General features: G+C 32.5%; 1 protein-coding gene across 3 annotated transcripts in view; it reads right to left on the bottom strand.

The window, feature by feature from the left end:
• The window catches only part of Rock1 (Rho associated coiled-coil containing protein kinase 1), a 144,104-nt gene that overhangs the window by 13,850 nt on the left and 108,840 nt on the right, over nucleotides 1-21,414 (bottom strand). For all 3 annotated transcript variants that reach the window (XM_076837385.2, XM_076837387.2, XM_076837388.2), the window contains exons 20-27: nucleotides 20,844-21,028; nucleotides 18,969-19,038; nucleotides 16,001-16,095; nucleotides 9,108-9,273; nucleotides 7,752-7,845; nucleotides 7,412-7,500; nucleotides 2,958-3,146; nucleotides 1,834-1,993 (exon numbers count right to left, since the gene is read on the bottom strand). In XM_076837385.2, the coding sequence (XP_076693500.2) occupies nucleotides 1,834-1,993; nucleotides 2,958-3,146; nucleotides 7,412-7,500; nucleotides 7,752-7,845; nucleotides 9,108-9,273; nucleotides 16,001-16,095; nucleotides 18,969-19,038; nucleotides 20,844-21,028 (1,048 nt within the window). The remainder of the gene's footprint in view (nucleotides 1-1,833; nucleotides 1,994-2,957; nucleotides 3,147-7,411; nucleotides 7,501-7,751; nucleotides 7,846-9,107; nucleotides 9,274-16,000; nucleotides 16,096-18,968; nucleotides 19,039-20,843; nucleotides 21,029-21,414) is intronic.

Here is a 21,414-nt window from a genome sequence, read left to right as displayed (position 1 = left end):
TAACAAAGGAGAAATGCTAGCAGTACTTTTGTCTGGAATTAAAAAACTTGAAAACAAAATCCCTGAAAATACATTAATATTCTAAGTAATAAACAGAATAAAGACAGTAGAAATATTTAAATTCTCTTTGCTAACTGACTCCTAAATTAATTTGGATTCTGAAATCTATATGGATTCCTAGCCCAAATCTGCCTTTGAATTTAGCCTTCTCAATATGCCAGGATGGAGAATAAAACTCATCACCTTCTTTGGAGGTCCCATCAATACATCTTTCAATTCAATTTGTTTAATGAAATGTCTAACCTAAGACAGAGAAAACTCAGGTGCACATAAAATATTAACCAGGTTAGAGAGAAATGGGTAGGAATAAAGAAAAAGTTCTGGGGCTGGGATTGTGGCTCAGTGGTAGAGCACTCGAGTAGCATGGATGGGACCCAGGTTCGATCCTCAGCAACACATAAAAATAAGGGCATTGTGTTGTGTCCATCTACATCTAAAAAATAAATATTAAAAAAAAGAGAGAAAAAGTTCTAGTCAATATTTCTAACTGACATTGAATAGAGTTAAGAATCCCTTTAGCCCATAAATATCTTGGGGTTAACAAAGAGGGAATTAAACTATAATTTCAGGTCAAAAATTAAAACAATGTAGCCAAAAACTTCTAAAAGTCATGTTTTTACTGATGATTAAAACTAACTTTAGAAATATATTTAAAAAGCTGAAGCTGGAGGTACTTGTTAAACCTAAAGTGATCCTCCTATAATGTGTTTCTCAAGAGGTAGGTGATTTCAGATAGGCAAAAAGTGGAAAACAGAAGGAATTCCTTGACCATTAGAACAGGAAATATTCTTCCCCTGCTCTTCCTTTTCCAGATATCAGACTTTGGGCTAGTAAAACCAGCAAAGAATGGGGCAGGGATCACATGATATGCAAGTAGGAATTGAATTCAACTTTCCAGTTGGAGTTCCAATTTCTGGATCAAGAAAAATAGTAAAATTTTCTAAACAGTCCATCAAATTTCTTCTATGAAATTTTCAAAAACAAGCAATGTATTATCAATAGAACCCTGATAATAATTTATGCTGTTTTATAAAATCATCTTATTTATGAATCACTCAGGAAATACACTAATTAAAGTCTATTTTCAAGTTTAGGTAAAGCAAATTTCTAAAACCCTGAACTTGTGCACATGCATATACACCACACACACACACACACACACACACACACACACACGTAAATGTTTTAATATTACAACCCATTCCCTTCATTTCTACTATAATTAAGCCAATAATGAAGTTGTGTTTATTTTTTAATTGGATGTCATTGGGAAAAAAAAGAAGACAAAAAAGTTTGAAATCTTAGCCACTCGCTTCTGCCTTATTTGGTTCCCTATCCCTTACTACATTTTACTATCCCTCTTATGTATTTCTCCAAATTTAAAATTCAACAAAGTCATATTTAAGTTTAATACTACTACATTATGTAGGTTTCTATATATAGCTGTTATGGTTTTTATTATGAAGTACAGTTCTTAGTTTTAGCACAAGAATATATAAAACATCAAATAGCTGCTAGTCAGAAAAGTATAATTTTTAGGTTTCTACTCAGGTAGAGCTAAAATTTTTTAAGCCTAAGACTGCTTATGACTGTATTTTATAAAATGCACCTAGTATATAATTGGCATAGGTCTTGGCTATCAGAAATAATTTCTTCTTAAAAATCCATGGACAAAATGAGATAGAAAACAAAATGGGTTAAAAAAAAATTCTATGTTAAACCTAAAGTGATAAAAAAAAAAAAACCTGAATGGCATAACAGAATTATTCTTACCTGGAAGGTTTCCATCGGTTTCATCAGCACTAGGAAAACTAGCAACACTAGTAGAATCCGAAAGATCCAAAAGTTTAGCTCGTAACTGTTCAATATCACTCTCTTTGCTAGCCAACTGCATCTGAAGTTCATTCCTATGTGTACATTCTTCTACCAATTGCTATTTTTGAAAAATATCAAGATAATATCAAGGTCAAGTAATTTCCATCATTAAGAATTAATTATAAATAAAAGTAATCTAAACTGCTAATATAAAAAACTTACTATAAACCATGAATATTTATTACTACAAATTTTATTTTATTCTTTTTGAGACAGGGTCTTGTTATGTATGTTACCCAGGCTGGCCCTTAACTTCTGAGCTCAAAAGACCCTTCTGTCGCAGCCTTCTGAGCATGTCACTGAATATGGCTACTACCATATATTTTGATGTTTTTCTCAGTAAAGCAATACTAGGATAAGCTGCTTTTCTCCTTGCTTTTAGAAGAATTTCTGAAGTTTTTTTTTTTTTTTTAACATAAGGAATAAAATATGTTAAAGCATTAGGAAATGCTTTTCTGGCTCTATACAAATTAGTTCAAAATGAACACAAAACTTCTCCAGATGGTTGAACCATAAATGATGGAGTCAGTTTAGATCTTAGTCTGTATTTTTTTCTCAGAGATCATGTTTATAATTTTATGTTATTAACATGCCAGAAGTATAAAAAAATTAAACTTGATATTTAGATTTCAGAAAAGTAAGTCTTGACTAGAAAAAAAGCTATAATACTTTAAAACCTCTACCCCAACTATAATCAATATTATAACAGCCATATTCCAATTTCAGTCTGAAACCAAGGAAAGAAAACCCTTGATTGTATCTCTTAAAGTAGCCCCTCTTAAACAAAGCAGCTGTTAATTGATAAAAAAGGTACAGTTAACTAACAACCATATGGCAGCTTTCTAGCTTTTCAAGATGAATATTTATATTGAAGTAATAATGATAAAATTGTGAAAGTATATATTAACATATGGACTTTTTTATATAAGAAAATCCAACAAGATAGGTAACAAATATGTACAGTAATAACAATTTATGAAAATAATCCTACATGTGCCTGTTTGTACACACACAAATCTTACCGCTTGCATGTCATTCAGTTCCTTCTGATGTTTCACTACCATCTGGTTGAATTTCTCTCTTTCTTGGTTGAGTTCCAGTTGTAGCTTCCGATTTTCCTTCTCTTTCTTTCTCAAATCTTGAGTATTAGCTTTCTTTCTATCAATTTTAAAATCTTTGCGATTCATTATTTCTGCCAACTTGTTAACAGCCTATTAAAATATTAAAATACTATTAATAAGGATCTATATTATAGTCATTCAATTTAAATCTCCACTAAAATATGTGTTTGTTTTTTTTAATCAGGAAGCAGAATTTTTTGTGGGTCTGAAAATTAGAACAACCTAATGAAGCCTGGAATATGGTAACTGGTAGCACAAACCACTAATAATGACTTATCTCACTATTCCAATGTAAGAACCAGATAGTCTTGCAAAAATCAATACATTGTTCAATAATTATGCATTACTTATTATGTTGCAGGTACTTTATTAGACACTAGATATAAATATAGGAATACAGTTATATACGAAAGGCATCCTAGTCTGGTGGAAGAGCTAGACATATAAGCAATACAGTCATAGAATAAATGAGAACAAAGAGGCATGCAAAGGTACTATGGGAACAGTATCTAACTGAGACTTTGAGAAGTCAGGATGTTTCCTGGAATACCTACAAATGTGTCCACATGTTTCTTTCTGTTTTTTTTTAATGTTTATTTTTTATTTATACACAATACCTTTACTTTATTTATTTATTTTTATGTCATGCTGAGGATTGAACCCAGGGCCTCACACGTGCTAGGCGAGCACTCTACCACTGAGCCACAACCCCAGCCTTCTTTCATTCTTTTCTTTTTTTCTTGTTTGTGTATGGACAGCATGCCTTTATTTTATTTGTTTATTTTTATGCAGTGCTAAGGATTGAACCCAGTGCCTCACACATGCTAGGCAAGCACTCTGCCACTGAGCTACAGCCCCAGCCCTACATATATTTCTTCTTCTTTTTTTTTAAATATTTATTTTTTAGTTGTAGTTGGACACAATACCTTTATTTTTTAGTTATTTTTATGTGGTGCTGAGGAACGAACCTAGGGCCTCACATGTGCTAGGCAAGCACTCTACTGCTAAGCCACAACCTCAGCTCTACATGTTTCTTAAAGAAAATGGGAGTTGAATAAGTAAAGGGGAAATGATATAAAGGAGAAAAGCCAGAGATGGTGCTAAGCACAGGAAACAATACATAGGCAAAAAGGCCCAAGATAATTTTTCCCCCCTTTGGACAAGTAGGAAAACAGGGAAAAGGCATCTGACTAGGTAATTATCATAAGGCTCTTTCTTTTCTTTTTTTTTTTTTAATATTTTTATTTTTCAGTTCTTGGCTGACACAACATCTTTGTATGTGGTGCTGAGGATCGAACCCGGGCTGCATGCATGCCAGGCGAGCGCGCTACCGCTTGAGCCACATCCCCAGCCCATAAGGCTCTTTTCAAAGTAAAATGTCATGTAAACATAGTTCAGGTTAATTCCTTTTGCAAGAAAGAAAAAAAGTACATTCAAATTGAGATAGTAAAATTAAATTACATAAACTATAAAACATGTTATGCATGGTATATTTATTCTGCAATACTGTTTTAAAAAAATATTTTTCCAGTAAGAAAAGAATGCTATCAGGCTGGGGCTGTAGCTCAGAGGCAGAACACTTGCCTACCATGCTTGAGGCACTGGGTTCAATCCTCAGCACCACATAAAAAATAAACAAGTAAAATAAAGGTATTCTGTCCATCCGCAACTGCAAATAAATAAACAAACAAACAAATAAAAATGGGAAGAAAAAAAAAGTGCTATGTACCATAATTTCTTTATAGATTAGATATGAGGAGCTCCTGAGTAACTTAATGCAGCAAAAGCTTACTTATGGAACTCATAATATGCATTTTGTATTTATCAAAAAAATCAAATACAGAAACATATTAAGAAAGTTAAAAACCTGTGTAATACCACATCCCTCAAAGATCAACAAAGTTTCCTTTACTTTTCTTTCAATTTGCTAGAAGTATATCATCTTCTATGCTTCCTAAATATAAAAACAAACTACATATTTAAATTTAAAAACTGGAATCACATTACACATTTTGTGCTACAACACAATTTAAGTTTAATGCTATATCCTATATCATGGAAAATACTATTTTCTCATACCATTTCACACAAATCTACTTCAGGAAGAGCCTCATACACTCTAGGTTAAAAAACTCTACTACTGAGCTACATCCCCAGTCCCTTTGCTAAAATTTCTTATTTTTTTTAAAAATTAATTTTTATTGTTGGTTGTTCAAAACATTACATAGTTCTTGATATATCATATTTCACACTTTGATTCAAGTGGGATATGAACTCCCATTTTACCTAAAATTTCTTATTTTGAGACAGGACTTTGGTAAGTTGCCCAGACTGGCCTCAAACTTGAAGGCCTTTTGCTTCAGCCTCAGGTACTATCAAGATCCATTCTTTCATTTTTAATGGCTCTCTCACATTCTATTGTATGAATATTTCATGATTTATCAATACTACATTGAATACATGTTGTGTTATTTTTATATTTTCACTATTAAAAAATGATACAGTGACCGAGTGTGGTGGCGCATGCCTGTAATAGCAGTGGGGTGGGAGGCTGAGGCAGGAGGTTCAAGAGTTCAAAGCCAGCCTCAACAACTTATTGAGGCCCTAAGTAACTCAGTGATTCTGTCTAAACACACACAAAAAAGTGTGGGATGAGGTTTAGTGGTTAAAGCGCACTTGGATTCATTTCCAATACCAAAAAAAAAAAAAAAAAAGGCAGTAATTACTTTTAAAATTTATTTCTTTTAAGCATTTTTAAAATATATTTCTTTTAGGGCTGGGGTGATAGCTCAGTGGTAGAGTGCTTGCCAAGCACAAGGTATTGGGTTCAATACTCAGCACCACAAAAATAAATAAATAAATAAAGATATTGTGTCCATCTACAACTAAATTTTTCTGCAGGGGGCGGGTGGGAGGGCACCAAGGATTGAACTCACTGAGCCACATCCCCAGCCCTTTTTTTTTGTATTTTATTTAGAGACAGGGTCTCATTGGGTTGCTTAGTGCTTCAGGTTTGCTAATGCTGGCTTTGAACTCACAATCCTCCTTCCTGAGTCTCTTGAGCCGCTGGGATTACAGGGTTGTGCCACCACACCCAGTTCTAAAAATAGTTTAAAAATTTATTTCTTTTAAGCATTTAAGTAGAATAAATTCTTAAATGTGAAACACTGGGTGAAAGATTTATGCATAATAATGCTTTAGTCTATTAAATTATTCTTATATTTTAATTCCTCAAATAGTATATGAATGAATTTTCCCTACATTCTTGACAACTGAGGAGTTATGTCTTGTTTAACTCTGTCAAAAAGATAACTGAGCTCCACAGACACTTGAAATTTTACATAAATGTTAATCTTTTCCTTCATGACTTTTTTTGTGAATTTTTAAAAATTCTATCTAGTTTCAGATTTCCATTTTTTAAAATATGTTTATTTTTATTTATTTATATGTGGTGCTGAGGATCGAACCCAGGGCCACACATGTGCTAGGCGAGCGCTCTACCGCTGAGCCCCAGCCCCAGCCCCAGCCCCAGCCCCCTCCTTCATTATTTTTTTCATGGTATAAAGGTAAGAATTGGTATGAAATTTTGTAGTGAAGGATTTTCAAAATCTATTAAATGCATTTCTGAAACATTCCTTTAGTTGCAACATGAAGCACTGAAGAGAGAGAAAGCATATTAGTGTTAAGGGGACTCTATGATTATTTAATTAAAAGGAGAAAAAAATTTAATTATAAAAAATCAAATGAAATACTTAATAGGTTATGAAGAATTTGAATTATTGGATAACTAAAATAATAAGATGTGTTTTTTAAAAAAATCTTTATTTTTTAGTTATAGGTGGACACAATATCTTATATTTTTATTTTTATGTGTCGATGAGGATGGAACTCAGTGCCTCGGGCAATGCTAGGTGAGCACTCTACCTCTAAGCCACAACCCCAGCCATAAGATGTAGTTTTAATGGACAAAAATCTTATCTAGAGACATCATTAAATTCAAAGCAAAATTATACATGCACTCCTACAGTTTATTTTTTATTCCCACATCTTCTCTCTTGTTTTCAATACTGTGTCTTCTCTTCATGTTTTCCTATTATTAACAACAGGTCTTCAATACAGTTTAAACACATTCTAACTAAACAAACTGCTAGACAAACTAGCTTTTAAAATTAAAGTTCTATTTCCCAAATAGGTCATCTATATTTAGTGGGAAGAGAATTACATTATTTTTCAAATAAAAAATTTGAACCTTATTACTGTAGTTTTAAGAAAAAGCATATAAGGAGTAATTATTAACTTCCCCAAAATATGATACTCAAATACAAACCCATAGAAAAGGTTGAAAACATGTATACCTGTGTTTTAAGGGTTCGTTCTGTATTGATATTCTTCTCAAAAGTAGCCTTAAGATTATTGATCTCCTCCTCCTTCTTCAATTTATAATCTGCCAGCAAATTACACAAAATGTTATTGTATAGCATTAAATAATTTAATTTCTGCATTTCAAATTAACATTGTCCTCAATTATTCAAATTACTATGCATTATATGATAATTTCCTATAAATTCATTAAGAGAATTCTCAGGGCTGTCGAAGTTATTTAATATATGAAAACATATTTCAAAAACCAAATAGATAACATAAACAGGTAGTCACTGAATTTAATATTATGATTAAAAAAAAAATCCTACATACCTTCCTCTGCCTTCCTCATTTTATCAGTTAGCTCTTCATTATCTTTTCTTAATAATTCAATATCTTTGGTTAGCATGCTGTTCGTTTCTTCAAGCTAAACAAAACATACAAAGATTTAAGCTAACAGTGTGATCTTTATCTATAATCTCTTGTTTATTTCTTGAAGCAGCTTTCTTGCTTTCTTGGGTCAATTCAAAATACTGTTCTTCCAGAAGTCCTCGAGTCAACTGCTCAGACTCTTTGCTCCTCTTATATTTAAAGCTAAAACCTTACTTAAAGATAATATTTTACATTTTCCATAGATGAGGACAGGTCAGACATCACAAACTACAGAAAAAACCTAGTTTCCAGTTTAAGATATGTGGACATATATCTTAGGAAAGGTAGCAGAATACAACAGTTACTATTATGGTATTATGTAAAAAAGTGGATGTGTAACCGATGTGATTCTGCAATCTTTGTAATGTTTTGAATAACCAATAAAAAAAATAAAAAAAAAAGATATGTGGACATAAATAAATTCTAGGTATTAGTTTCCAAAAATTATTTCAGTATATGCATATATAGAAATAAAAGGAAAAAAGCATAATAGAAAGAGAACTAGACTGGAAATCAGGAAATCTTTGTACAGTTCTAGCTCTACCATTAATCTACTATGTGATCTTAGGTAAGTAATTAGCTTTCTGGGCCTCAGTTTCTTCATCTGAATAATGATGATGAAAATGACAATAAATATTGATTGATAATATTTAAGTAATGTATTTATTTATTGATCATTCATTTAATCCTCATAAAATCATATAGAATGGGTATTATTTCTTTTTATACATAGGGAAACTAAAGCTTAGAGAAATTAAAGCAACTTGCTAAGATCACATAACTTCTTGGGGGTAAAGTCAGGATTTGAACCCAGGACTGCTTAAACCAGAGCACATGTAGACGACTTCAAAACAAGAAAAATCTTTTTAATTCCTACTTTAGTCCCATGATTCTATAAAGACTATATATAAAACTCAGGAATAGGTAATTATAATACTGATTTTCTTATAATGGATTCATATACTATCCACAAAGAATTTTTCATCCCAAGTTGATTTCTCTGAACTTCAAAGAATTCTGCCTCATAAAATCAGTTTTAATGTATTACAAATAAACCTATAAGTTTTATAGTTAGGAAAAAAAAAAAAAAAAGCCCAGTACTGTTTTGGATTGAATAATCTTATACATGAGTATAAAATAATCATTATGTATAAAATGTAACTATGCATACACACACATTTCCTTTAATGCTTTATATGTAACCTATTTTGATTTACATCAATTTTAATCTACAAATACTTTACCTATCACACTTACCCGACTAACAGCGTGATCTTTATCTGTGATCTCTTGTCTATTTCTTGAAGCAGCTTTCTTGCTTTCTTGGGTCAATTCAAAATACTGTTCTTCCAGAAGTCCTCGCGCCAATTGCTCAGACTCAGCTTTTGTTTCTGCTAGATCCAACTGAGTAGAAAGGGTTTCTCTGCAACAAATTTTTAAGAAAAATGGATAATTCTCCCAACTTAATCACATGTTTAAAAACACAAATATCTTTAAATGATAAAAAAAGAACTACAGATTTTATTGATTAAAGTAAACTTTTAAATCTGCTGCAAATGTTCTATTGAAGTAATGAATTTAACCTCTCAAGTTATCTACTTTTTTGTTTTTTGGTACTAGGGATTGAACTCAGGGGCACTGACCACTGAGCCACATCCCAGCCCTATTTTTTTTTTTTTTGTATTTTATTTTATTTAGAGATTGAGTTGCTGCTTAGCACCTCACTTTACTGAAGCTGGCTTGAACTAACAATCCTCCTACCTCAGCAACCCCCACTCCCTGCAGCTGAGATTACAGGCATGTGCTACCACACCTGGCCCATCTATTTTTAAATAGGAATTTATTGTGGATTTGAAATAGAAGATAGTAAAGCACATGGAAAAGTCACTGGCTGGCAAATTGGGATGCCAGACCTGGATCTTTATCCTTATCACTAATTGGGAGGATCATTGGGAGAGTTCCCTATACTTTCTGGAGCTCAATTTATCAACTCTATAAAATGGAAGGGCTAAATTAAATTATTCATGACATATCTTTTAAATGCAATTCAAGGAGATTATAAAGACATAGATTTGTGATCCACTACGAAACATTTGGAAATGCTTTTTGGAAATTACACTTTAAAATCTTTTAGCTTGTTCTTCCCAAAGAAACTCTCTTGGATAAATTACCTTGTTTACCATTACATCCTCCTTGTATACCATAGGGACTCAATAAATGTTTTCTGAACAAATGATTCTGTACCTTTATTTTCTAACAAGGCAACTTTTCTAATAAGTTAACTAATATTAGAAATCAATTTTTCTGCCTTAAAACTAAGGAGGGAGATATATAGTATTCACATATACAGAAAAAATATTCATTCATTTACCCAACAACTATTTATCTGAATGTTTACTATGTGCCAAATACTGTTCTGTGAATTAAGGCATATAGTACTAATAAAATTCCTGCTTTTAGGGAGCATATATTAGTGGAGTCATACAATTTAAAAAATGAACAAGTAATATGTAGTATATCATAGGGAATAAAAGAAGATAAAATGTGGAAAAAGTTGTGAATGTGATCACAATTTTATCATACAAGTAATTGAGAAGATCACTCTGTTAAGATTATATTAGAGAAGAGACATGAATAAGCAATGCAGGTTATTTGGGAATACAGTACTTCAGGCAGAGGGAATAACAAGTAAAACAAGTAAAAAGTTTATTTGTAATGCTATGGTGGTAGGAGGCAACAGATGTTTTCTTCTCACTTCTAGGAAATAAGGTCATTAACTGAGGATGAGAAGTTGCATTTGAGGAGGAGAAGATACAAAATACTAGTTAAAGAAGAGTGAGTGCATTAGAAAAAGAAAACACTGCTTCAGGTACATGATATTCTTATCTGGGGTTATTGCTTTGCATTAAATTCAGATAAGAAATATCTAAGTTATACTTCAATATGCCAAAAAATGTTTTTATCCTAGAATATATTTCTATACTTGGTCATGAAATTGCATAGCAAAGAATGAAATGGTTCAGGGTAAAATTATCTTCATCTATATACACCAAGACTTCTTTGTAACTCTTAATGGTGAAGGACCTATCTTTATTAATATTTAAAGTCATTCTCACCTTTATTCTCCTGTCTTCTCAAAGAACTTAAATTATCAATAATTCCATTCTTCTTGATTATAATGCCTGGAAAATTCTCTGGCCCATGGAAAGTACTCAGATATTTTATTTATTTGAATGAATGCATGTGCAACTTTTCCCATACTCCATTTACATATGCTCAAATTAATGCTACCTTTAAAAGGGGGGGGGCTTCCCTTCACATTCTCCCATTCTCCTCCAGCTACTGCTACATTTTGTCTTAACAGTCACATCTCTTGAATGTTTCTTTTTCCCCACTTAAATGGTACTGGGGATACAATATAGGGGCTTGCACTTACTAGGCAAGCTCTCTACCATGGACCTACATGCCCAACACTGAATTTATTTTTTTTAATTTTATTTTTTAGTTATAGTTGGACATAATACCTTTATTTTGTTTATTTATTTATTTATTTTTATGTGGTGTTAAGGATCGAACCCAGGGCCTCGTATGTGCTAGGCGAGCACTCTACCGCTGAGCCACAACGCCAGCCCCCAGCACTGAATTTTTTAATTTAAAAAAGATTTACTGAATACTGTAATGTTGCAGGTACATTTGTAGGTGCTGGGCGTATACAAATGAATAAGAACTAAGAAAAAAGCTCTGTTGCATAGGTATGAGGCTGAAGTTTTAGTGGAAAGAAAAACAACAAATGAGAAAAGTAAGCAAAACCATAATATATGAGGGAGATAAGTATTACAAAGAAAAATAAAATAGGAAATGACACATGAATTGAGCAGCAAGGAAATGGGACTGCATGGGATGACTGGAATTTCGGAAAGTGTAATCAGGGAAGGTCTCTTTGAGATGATGTTTAGTCCTAGACTGAAGAGGGTTAAATGGCAAGCCATGTGGTCATTTAGAGGAAAATGTTCTGGGCAAGGGGAAGAACAAGTCCAGAATGACAGGTTTGTTGAATACTAAGAAAATCAACGTGAGTGTTGTATATACTCTATCTCTATTTCTACCCTTTCCATGCACTCTTTGACTTTAGTATCTATTCTCATCACAATTTAGTAACTGGTCTCATCAAGTTAACAATCAATCTTGGTACAAATATAATGGACTATTTATTTATTCCTTGACCTTTTGAATAGCTAGAATTTAAACTTTACATTTTCTCTTTCTTAAAATATTCAATTCCCTTAGCTTTTGTATTACCCGCCTCTGACTTTCTGGTGTATTATTACTGATTTTTTACGTTTTCTACCTCTGTTCATTTTGAAAAGTACAAGATCAATAAGTTCTTTCTTAACCCTGTGTCTTCTGATCCTATACTTGGGGTTATAATTTGGAAGGAATAAGTATCCACAAAAGTGTTTATTTTTTCCCCTCCAGGCAAACATGCATCCCTGTGTACACATGCACATGCATACACACTCTTACTCACACACACAATCAAAATAATCTAGGTCACTATTTAACATAAAAATCCAGATTCCTGGCTTCTCTTGAAAAATCAGAAGATCTTGTAGCCAGGTGTGGTGGTGCACAGCTGTAATCCCAGTGGCTCAGGAGGCTGAGATCTAGAGTTCAAAGCCAGATCTAGAGTTCAAAGGCTGAGATCTAGAGTTCAAAGCCAGCTCAGCAATGGCAAGGAGCTAAGCAACTCAGTGAGACCCTGGCTCTGAAGTTTCTTATAATTCTCACAACTCACACAATGAATATATATGTATTTAGCTAACTTCAGCTCAGGTACACGTATGGTTTCAAGGTTCATGAGTTTATAAATTGTGAGATACACCATCACATTAATAACTCTCAATTATCTTAGTGACTTCATATGCAATTTATCAAATCAGCCTTAAGTCCCTATCTTTCCTCTGAATTCTACAGCAATAAGCCCAAAAGCCCAGGTTTTCATTTCTATTTGGATATCCCAAAGCACCTCAAAGTCTACAGACCTGACATTAAAATAATCCCTCAATTCCCAAACTCGACATTCTTTTAATTCAGGAATTACTATCAATTCAACTGTTCTAGTAACAAACTTGAAGACTTGGCCTGAAATTTTTCCTAAACTTTACTCCTACCATCTCTCTAAATCTCCAAATCCTACTTCTACTTCCCATTTCTTTCCATATGCTTTTCTCTCTTCCTACTGCCAATTTCCACTATGATTTCATATCTAGATTATTCCAGTGGTTGTATAATTGATTCCCTTTATCCACACTGTTTTGCTCTACCCCGATCTCTTCTCCACTCTTTAATCAGAGTGAACTTTCTAAAATACTTGTCAGTTCTTGGCTTAGAATTTTCATTTATTCATTTTATATTTATGAAAATTTTTTTGAGGCAGGAGAGGGTCTCACTATGTTTATCCAGGCTGTTCTCAAACTCCTGGGTTCAAGTGATCCTATTGCCTCTGCCTCCTGAGTAGCTGGTACTACAGGTGGGCACCACTATGCCATACTGTGAACACTTAATTCTTTGCAAGACCCTGATCTAGGTGTTGTGTTGGGGATATAAAACAGAGAAAAATAAAACTCTTCACTTTTCAATGTTTTAAACTTCTTAGCTTGACACACAAGGCCATTTATAATCTGACTCAGATTTATCTCTCTTATCCTTTCTGTCACAAACTAAACTATGTACTGTTCCTCAACTCAAATTAAGCTGGTTTCTACCTATACTGTCCCCCTTTTCCCTTACCTCACTCCCTATCTAAATTCTATTTTTTACTTAGTTCTTAACTCTTTTGGGAAATGTTCTCTGAATCCCACATGGTTAAGAAGAGATATATCCCCCCTTCAATGTGTTTCAAAAGCACTTTGCCTTACCTTAATTAGATCTGTTTCCTCTATCAATTCTTAAGCACTTAAATAACCATAACTTACTAATAATTATATTGTTGGCACAAAGTACAGTGCATAGCAATAGGGATAATCAATATATTTGTCTTAAATAGATAAAACAAGGGCAAACATATTAACCCTATGAAACAAAATAATATATAGGGAATTAGAGACTCTTTTCACAGTGAATGCACACACCTTGGACTGTACATTACAATGTGGATACCACACAAATGGCAGTTAACAAATTGGACTCTACAATGGCGCTATTGTTGGACTGCCCAGGAAAGGAAGCTTTCTAAATCAGACTATAATTATTAACTCTAACACTTGGCTGCCAAATTAATATGTTGACACTTAATGTGATGCTCAATTTTATGATGATCAACAGCTCAGTAATAAATCATTGTTGATTTTATGTTTCAAATATTTTAATAACTCAAATAAGGCCACTTAATCATAAAAGAAATGTAATTACTACCAAGGCATTATGATATTAAGTCAACAAGACTAAATAGTAAAAAGTCTCATGCAAGTTTATTTTATAAAATTGTTAAAAATGAATTTAAAATAAAAAATATGTATTCTGAGGTCAGGTGTGTAGCTCAGTGGTAGAGCATGTGCTCAGAATGCATTACACCCTGGGTTTAATCCCTAACATCAAAAAAACTTACATATCTCAAAACAAATGAAGAGTATAAAAGTGGAACATCTCCACTTCCCTAAGGTGATAAGGATCTAACATTGAACATCCATGGTTGCTAACAATACAAAGAGACAATAAGGCATTGCAAGGTTTCATATAAAGTAGACTTCTCCCTTCTAAAAGTCAGATTTAAACCTATTAATCTTCCAGATCAGGGGTGTCAAATTCCTGTTTCAGATGGTATAAATATTCTAAATCTGCATTAATGTGACTATTGAGTATCTATGAAACATAGGAAGTACATCTAAGGAACTCAAGTTTTAATTTCATATAAATGAATTTAAATTTAAATGACTATATGTGGCTAGTGGTTACCATACTAGACAGAGCAGCTCTAGATTTAACAACTGATTTGTGAGAAACACAAAGGAGGTAATGGTTCGACTAGTCATGGAAACAGAATCAGCAAAATCACAACTAAGGGAAATACTACATGCCAAAAGATCTACTTAAAAAATTTTAATTTCTTTTCAAAGGAGGTCGAATGAAACAATATAATAATATCAGATAACTAGTTTCAGAGTCCATTCTGACACTCTCTAACTATGTATGAGACCCAGCTAAATGAGCCACTATCTTTTGGGGCCTCTCAGTTCAATTCTAAAATGAGGTTGTTATCCTTAAATAGATTTAAAAGGTTTACTTGTTTATTTAGTGCTGCTAAGATATTGAACCCAGGGCCTTGATCTGGAGTCCATGTTTTCTTCTTCTAAAGTGTACATGTAATGGAAATTAACCTGAATCATAATACTAAGAAGACAAAAACCTTTACCTAACATAAAATAATGACTGCAAATAGAGAATGAGTTACCTATACATAAATAAACATCTAAAGATTGACGAACCCTTGAAAACAACTTCTTGTCAGTCTAAAACAGTGAATTTCTATGCAACCGCTACATTATTACTTTATTACACTGCTTCTTCACTGTAAAAGTAAATTTCAGCATAGACTAATTTGTTCTCAATTATCCAAGTAAAATGTGTTATACAACTCCCATCAAAATAATGGTACATCTACTCAACGTATGTTATAGTTTAGACAAAGTATCCCCCAAAAGCTCATGTGTGAGACAATTCAAAAAAAGCTTACATGTGAAAGGCTTGGGTTACAAAAGCCTTAACATAATCAGTACATTAATCCTCTGATAGGGATTAACTGGGTAGTGACTGTAGGAAGGTAGGGTGTGCCTAGAGAAGGTGGGTCACTGTGGGTGTGCCTTTGGGGTATATATTTTATCCATGGTGAGTGGAGTCTCTGCTTTCCTCTGTCACACCTTCCACTGTGACATGCTGCCTCACCTTGGGCTCAAAGCAATGGAGCCAGCTGTCTATGCACTGAGACCTCTGAAACCATGAGCCCCAAATAAAATTTTCCTCTTTTGAAATTGTTGTTGTCAGATCTTTTGGTCAAGGCAACAAAAAAGCTGACTAAAACAATATCTTTAAGATTAAATTTAAGAATACTTTGTTGTAGTACTGATTCTTATTCTAAAGCAAAATGGACATACTTTTCATTTTGTAGTTCTTGTATCTTCTTTAAATTTTCTCTGTTTTTTTCTTCAATTTCTTCTTTAAGTTCCTTTACCTGGGTTTTATAAAGTGTCTGCAAAACAAGTGATAATAAATGAAGGTTTGTGGTATAAAGGTGTATTAAACATCGTAATGCAAAAATAAATAAAGAAAATAAATAAATAAATAAAAATAAACTCAGCCCAGAAAAAAATATATGTTTAATATTCATACTTCTTAAAACTTATGTTTTACTTGTTTTAGAATATATTTGATTTTTTTTACTTGTTACATATTAAATATTTGTACATTTTGCTTGACGAACTCTGAATACATCAAAAAATGCCAGTACAATATTAGTATTTCAAAGTTATGCAAAAATAAATAAAAAATTACTAAAATTAGCAAACAAAAAGAAAGAAAAAAAGGTTTGTGCTGGGCAGCAGTTCAGCAGTTTCTTATAAACAAGAAACATATGTCCTAAGTATTTACCCATGACAAATGCAGTTATGTACACAGTCTTGTACATAACTTTCCATTAAAGCGATATTTATTCACAGCAGCTCCAAACCAGAAGCAATTCAGATATTCATTAATCCACTTGTTAAAAAACTTATGATGTATTCATACTACTCAGCAATAAAAAGAAATGAACTGATACATACAACACAATAAATCTAAAAAATGTGTTGAGTGAAAGCAACCAGGCATTAAAGAATACACATGCTGTTTGATTTCACATATATGAAATCCTATAATAGGTGAAAATAATCAGTAGTGACAGAAAGCAAGTCAGTAGTTGCCAGCAGATGGAGTTGGGTAGGAAGAAAGGGGCCACAAAGAAATTTTCTGTGGTGAAGAAAATGTTGTACATGTTGTGATGGCAGTTACATGAGTGTACATATCTGTCAAACTTCTTAACCCTGTACATATCTATTATATAGAAATTATACTTAATAACATACAAACTGTATCTATTTGAGAAAATATTTTTCAAAAATCTAGCCAAGTACTACTCATATAAAGTTCAATTCTTGAACTGAATAAAATTACAAAAAGTACTTCTCTTTTTGGCTGAGGTGGATGGAAAGGGTGGCTGAGAGACAGAAGTATCAACATAAGAACATATACTTACAGTAGTACAATAGTTCTCAAAAAATTCATTAGGCTTTTGCCAACTCCATTAACAAATGCTGAACAGATCAGACCCAGATGTGGTGCTGAAGTAACAGAAAACTTTAGTTCTGATGTCTATTTCTTTCTTTCTTTTTATTTTTTTTTTAAATACAAACCCCACCCATTTTAGTTTAAAAGATGGGATAAGGAAAAAGAATATTAAGGACCAGAGTGTAGCTATAGAGGACAAATTTTATGCTGCATACATCAATTATTTCTCTAGAAATAGCACTTCTCCGAGGAAAAAATAATTTGTATTGTAATGCAAATGAAGAAAAAAGAGGGCTTACTGTAGTTTAAGTGTTCATACTTTTTAAAATTAAATAATTCATTTGCCTGTAGGAACTAGATTCTCATCTCTTTTCTCATTTTAAATAATGAAATTATATGAGGAATCAGTTAAGGCATAAAATGAAAAGCAATTCAATTTTAAAGTCCAGATTAAAGTTGAATTTTAAATTTGGTTCATAATAGCTTATTAATTGAATGCTACCTAATGGAATCCTCATAATCAAAGGAATAAACTGGAATTAAGAGATGGGGTCAGGTTTTATTATTATTTTGTAGAGGCAAAATCAAGAATCCACAGAAACTACCACAAGTCATTTGATATCCATCTAAAATCTGGAGGCACTGCATGAATATTCTGTGGAAGCAGGCAGATGAAGAATGGAGGATGCTACAGACCACTATGCAGAAGTTGGTAGCACATACTTGAATAATTAAGATTAACCTAAACCCGGGGAAAGATTTTAACAATATTGATTATTATTTTTTTTAATTGAAAAGCATTCTTATGATGGCTTCTTAAGCCAAGAAAAATAAAACAAAAAATAGAAAGTCATAGTGTTTATTAGAAGATAAACAGTATATAGAATCAATGTATCATGAAGCTCTAAATTATGTAGAAACTATATAGAGGTCTAATGGTGTTCAGATTTAAAAAATATATATTTTAATTGTAGTTGAACAAAATACCTTTATTTATTTATTTTTATGTGGTGCCGAGGATCGAACCCAGGGCCTTGCACGTGCTAGGCGAGAGCTCTACCGATGAGCCACAACCCCAGCCCTGTTCAGATTTTTTTTACTGCACAGATCATTACTTCCAATATCATTCACACTTGGTTTCTAGGGTATGTTCACTAATGTAATCTGAATCCCATGCATTTCATCAAACTGACTTTGACTTGTAGATCAGGTGGCTGCCAGGGTAATACTAACAGTACAAGTTGATAACTATTTAAGATGAAATGAAATGGCAAAGCAGAAGGTTGGCAACCAAAACAAAACAGAGAGGTTTTAATAAAGCCTCAAAGCATCAGCTGTAAATGTTCATTACAGCAGTAAAAATAACTTGGCCTACAGCAAATTAAGAGGTAGAATGATAAATACAGAGGAAAAAGCCAAACAAATTCACTTAATTTGTACACGGAGCTAAAACAGAAAAAAATGCTCTTAAACATTAGTTCTATCTACAACTCAAAGGCCACTTTGATATGTAAAAGTGAGTTATATACTACAAATGGTTTGCTGATAAGAAAACCATTTGTAGTATAACAGTCTTATTTATATCTCTAATTTGATGGCAATTCTGGAAATGTTTACACAAAAATGGTCATTTCTTTAAGACCATGAACTCAGATTCAGATATGAAATGTAGACATAGGGATGAAAAGGGAGAAAACTTCACAGTATTTGAAAAAGAATCAGTATGTAGAAAAGATCTAAATGTCTTGTTTTAAGTAAGGTCTTGAAACAGTCCACATGCTAAATATGATTCTCACTTACCGAGAAATATTGTTCAGCTTCAAGCTGATCTTGTAGCTCCCGCATTTGTCCTTCATTTCCTCTATACTGTCTGCAGATAAAAGGAGAAACAGTAAACAAATGCTTCTATTTATACTAGACTTTAAATTAATCTTAGTTTATTAAAGTTGCTAAAATTAAAAAGATTCCCTACAATAATCTTTTTTTTTAAATATACTTCATTATACAGCATTATTTTACTAATTCATTTTGTCAGTCACATTGTCTGGTTCTATCTTGCTCTTTTTGAAATGATGCTATGCAAAGGAGAGGGATTCCTTTTCTAATTAGGGTCACTTTCAGGAGACATTAATTGTGCATCTATTCAAGCCAAAAATAAAATTATTTTTTGTCAATTTTTGTAGAGAAAAGCAATGAGAGGGATACATTTTAAAGGCCTTAGGTAACAAGTAAACAAAACTAGGCAGGAATATTTAATAAGCAATTATTCACTATTATATAGCATGGCTAATTAAGCACAAGAAGGGAGTAGTGGAAATTAATAATTAGGAAAGGAAAATAGAGCAGCAAACTGAAAAAGGAGAAACACAGGCAAAACATGTACAGAGTACACACATAAGCACAACTGATAGGAAAAGACTCAAATGGAACCAGTGCACCTCAAAGACACAGATTTTCAAAGGTTAATAACTTTATCTGTAACTGCTAAATTTGAATATTAGTAATAACTTTGTATTTTTGTACCTAACAAGGCATGTAGTTGATGAAAAGTGTGTTAAAATGTCTATTCAATGCTATGTTGAGAGTTACTTGGGAAGAAGAAAAATATAATTCACATTAATGGGTGAAAATCGTGGCTCTAAAAGGTGTAAAGAATTTTACCAACATAAATCTAACTTTACTTTTCTTTCTTTTTGTACTAGGGATTGAACCCAGGGGCTGATGTCTGCTAAGCAAGCGCACCATCACTCAGCTACATTCCCAGCACTCCCATTCCCTGCCTCAGCCTCCTGAGTAGCTAAGATTACAGGTATTCACACCTGTGTCCTGCTTAAATCCAACTTAAGAAAAACTGACAACTTTATCCACGGAACACTGAATTGCAAATAAAACTGGCAAATGAAAATATTATAAAACAAAATAAATTTAAAGGAAATAAAAATGCATGACTTGGCATAAATTATACCATATTCGATATTAAACTTTTGAAGCATGTCTTCATAAATTCAAAGCAACATGGACACTCCATTTCAAGTAAGCATGTACATCATTTCTCAAGAGTAATACAAAAAGAAAAAGACATCTTGCACTCTAAGATGCACCAAAACAAACAAACAAATAAATAAATAAATAAATAAGGGGGAAAGGAAAAAAAACCCTCAGAGACTCATGTCTAATTCTAGACTCCAAAATGAAGAAACCTTGATCATCTCATTAATAAAAAGAAATTTATGGGGGGGGGGGGAATGCTGGGAAGTGATACTGGCCAAATTATATTGTACGCACATGTAAATATGTAACAACAAATCTCATCATCATGTACAACTACAATGCACAAAACAAAAAAACAGAAAATTATCTCTGATTTTTATAACTAGTCTGAAGACATGTGATAACCTTTATGGATACAAAAAACATGAGAAAATTGTGTTTTATCCATCATAAACAGACTTATATAAAGTTTGAAGCCTATTTTTAAATACCTATATTTTTTATTTAGTAAGTCTTCATTCCAAAGCCTAAATTCCCTTGCAAGCAATTTCCTCTATTTCTAAGGGCTTTTCCTGACTTCTTTTCAGAAACTCTGAGTACATAATCTGAACACGCAAAAGATATCAAACACATAAGCCAACATGAACACAAAAAAGAAAACACAATGGTATTTTCAATACTTACTTTGTAAGCTGAGCTAACTCAAATTCTAATAATCTCTTTGCTTCCAATAAAGTATTTATTTCTTGTTTCATCTGCTTTTCTAAACCTTTTAAATTATCTGCCTCAAATGCTTGAGTCTTCAATTCATTTTGTAACAACAGTCGCTTATTGGATTCTTGCTCCAATTGCAGGCTTAGATTCTTAACCTAAGGGTGAGAAAATAATTAACATCTTAAATTTCTTTACAATAATTTATTTGGAATTATTTGAAAGAATACTAATCAAACCTCAAAAATATAATAATTCTTTATTCTAATAAAGAATATTAGTATTCTAATAAGTCTCCATTTATCTTTATGTTTATTATTGGATATTTACTAATAAGTCAAATCAATTCCCAAATTTCAAGTTTTGTAAAAAAAAAATATATAGTTTCTTTCTACCTTAACTAACATCAACACTTTGGAATACAAAGTGATCATAAAAGCCACTTTTTTTTTGCGGGGGGGGGGGTGGTGGGGTGGTGGGGTGGGGCGGCAGTCCAAAAGGGTATTTAAAATTTACTGTTTATTCATAAATGCTCTAGTATACA

This window comes from Callospermophilus lateralis, chromosome 17 (assembly GCF_048772815.1).
Source record: "Callospermophilus lateralis isolate mCalLat2 chromosome 17, mCalLat2.hap1, whole genome shotgun sequence".
NCBI lineage: Eukaryota > Metazoa > Chordata > Mammalia > Rodentia > Sciuridae > Callospermophilus > Callospermophilus lateralis.
Note: the sequence above shows the minus strand (reverse complement) of the source record. Positions and strands in the feature narration are given on the sequence as shown.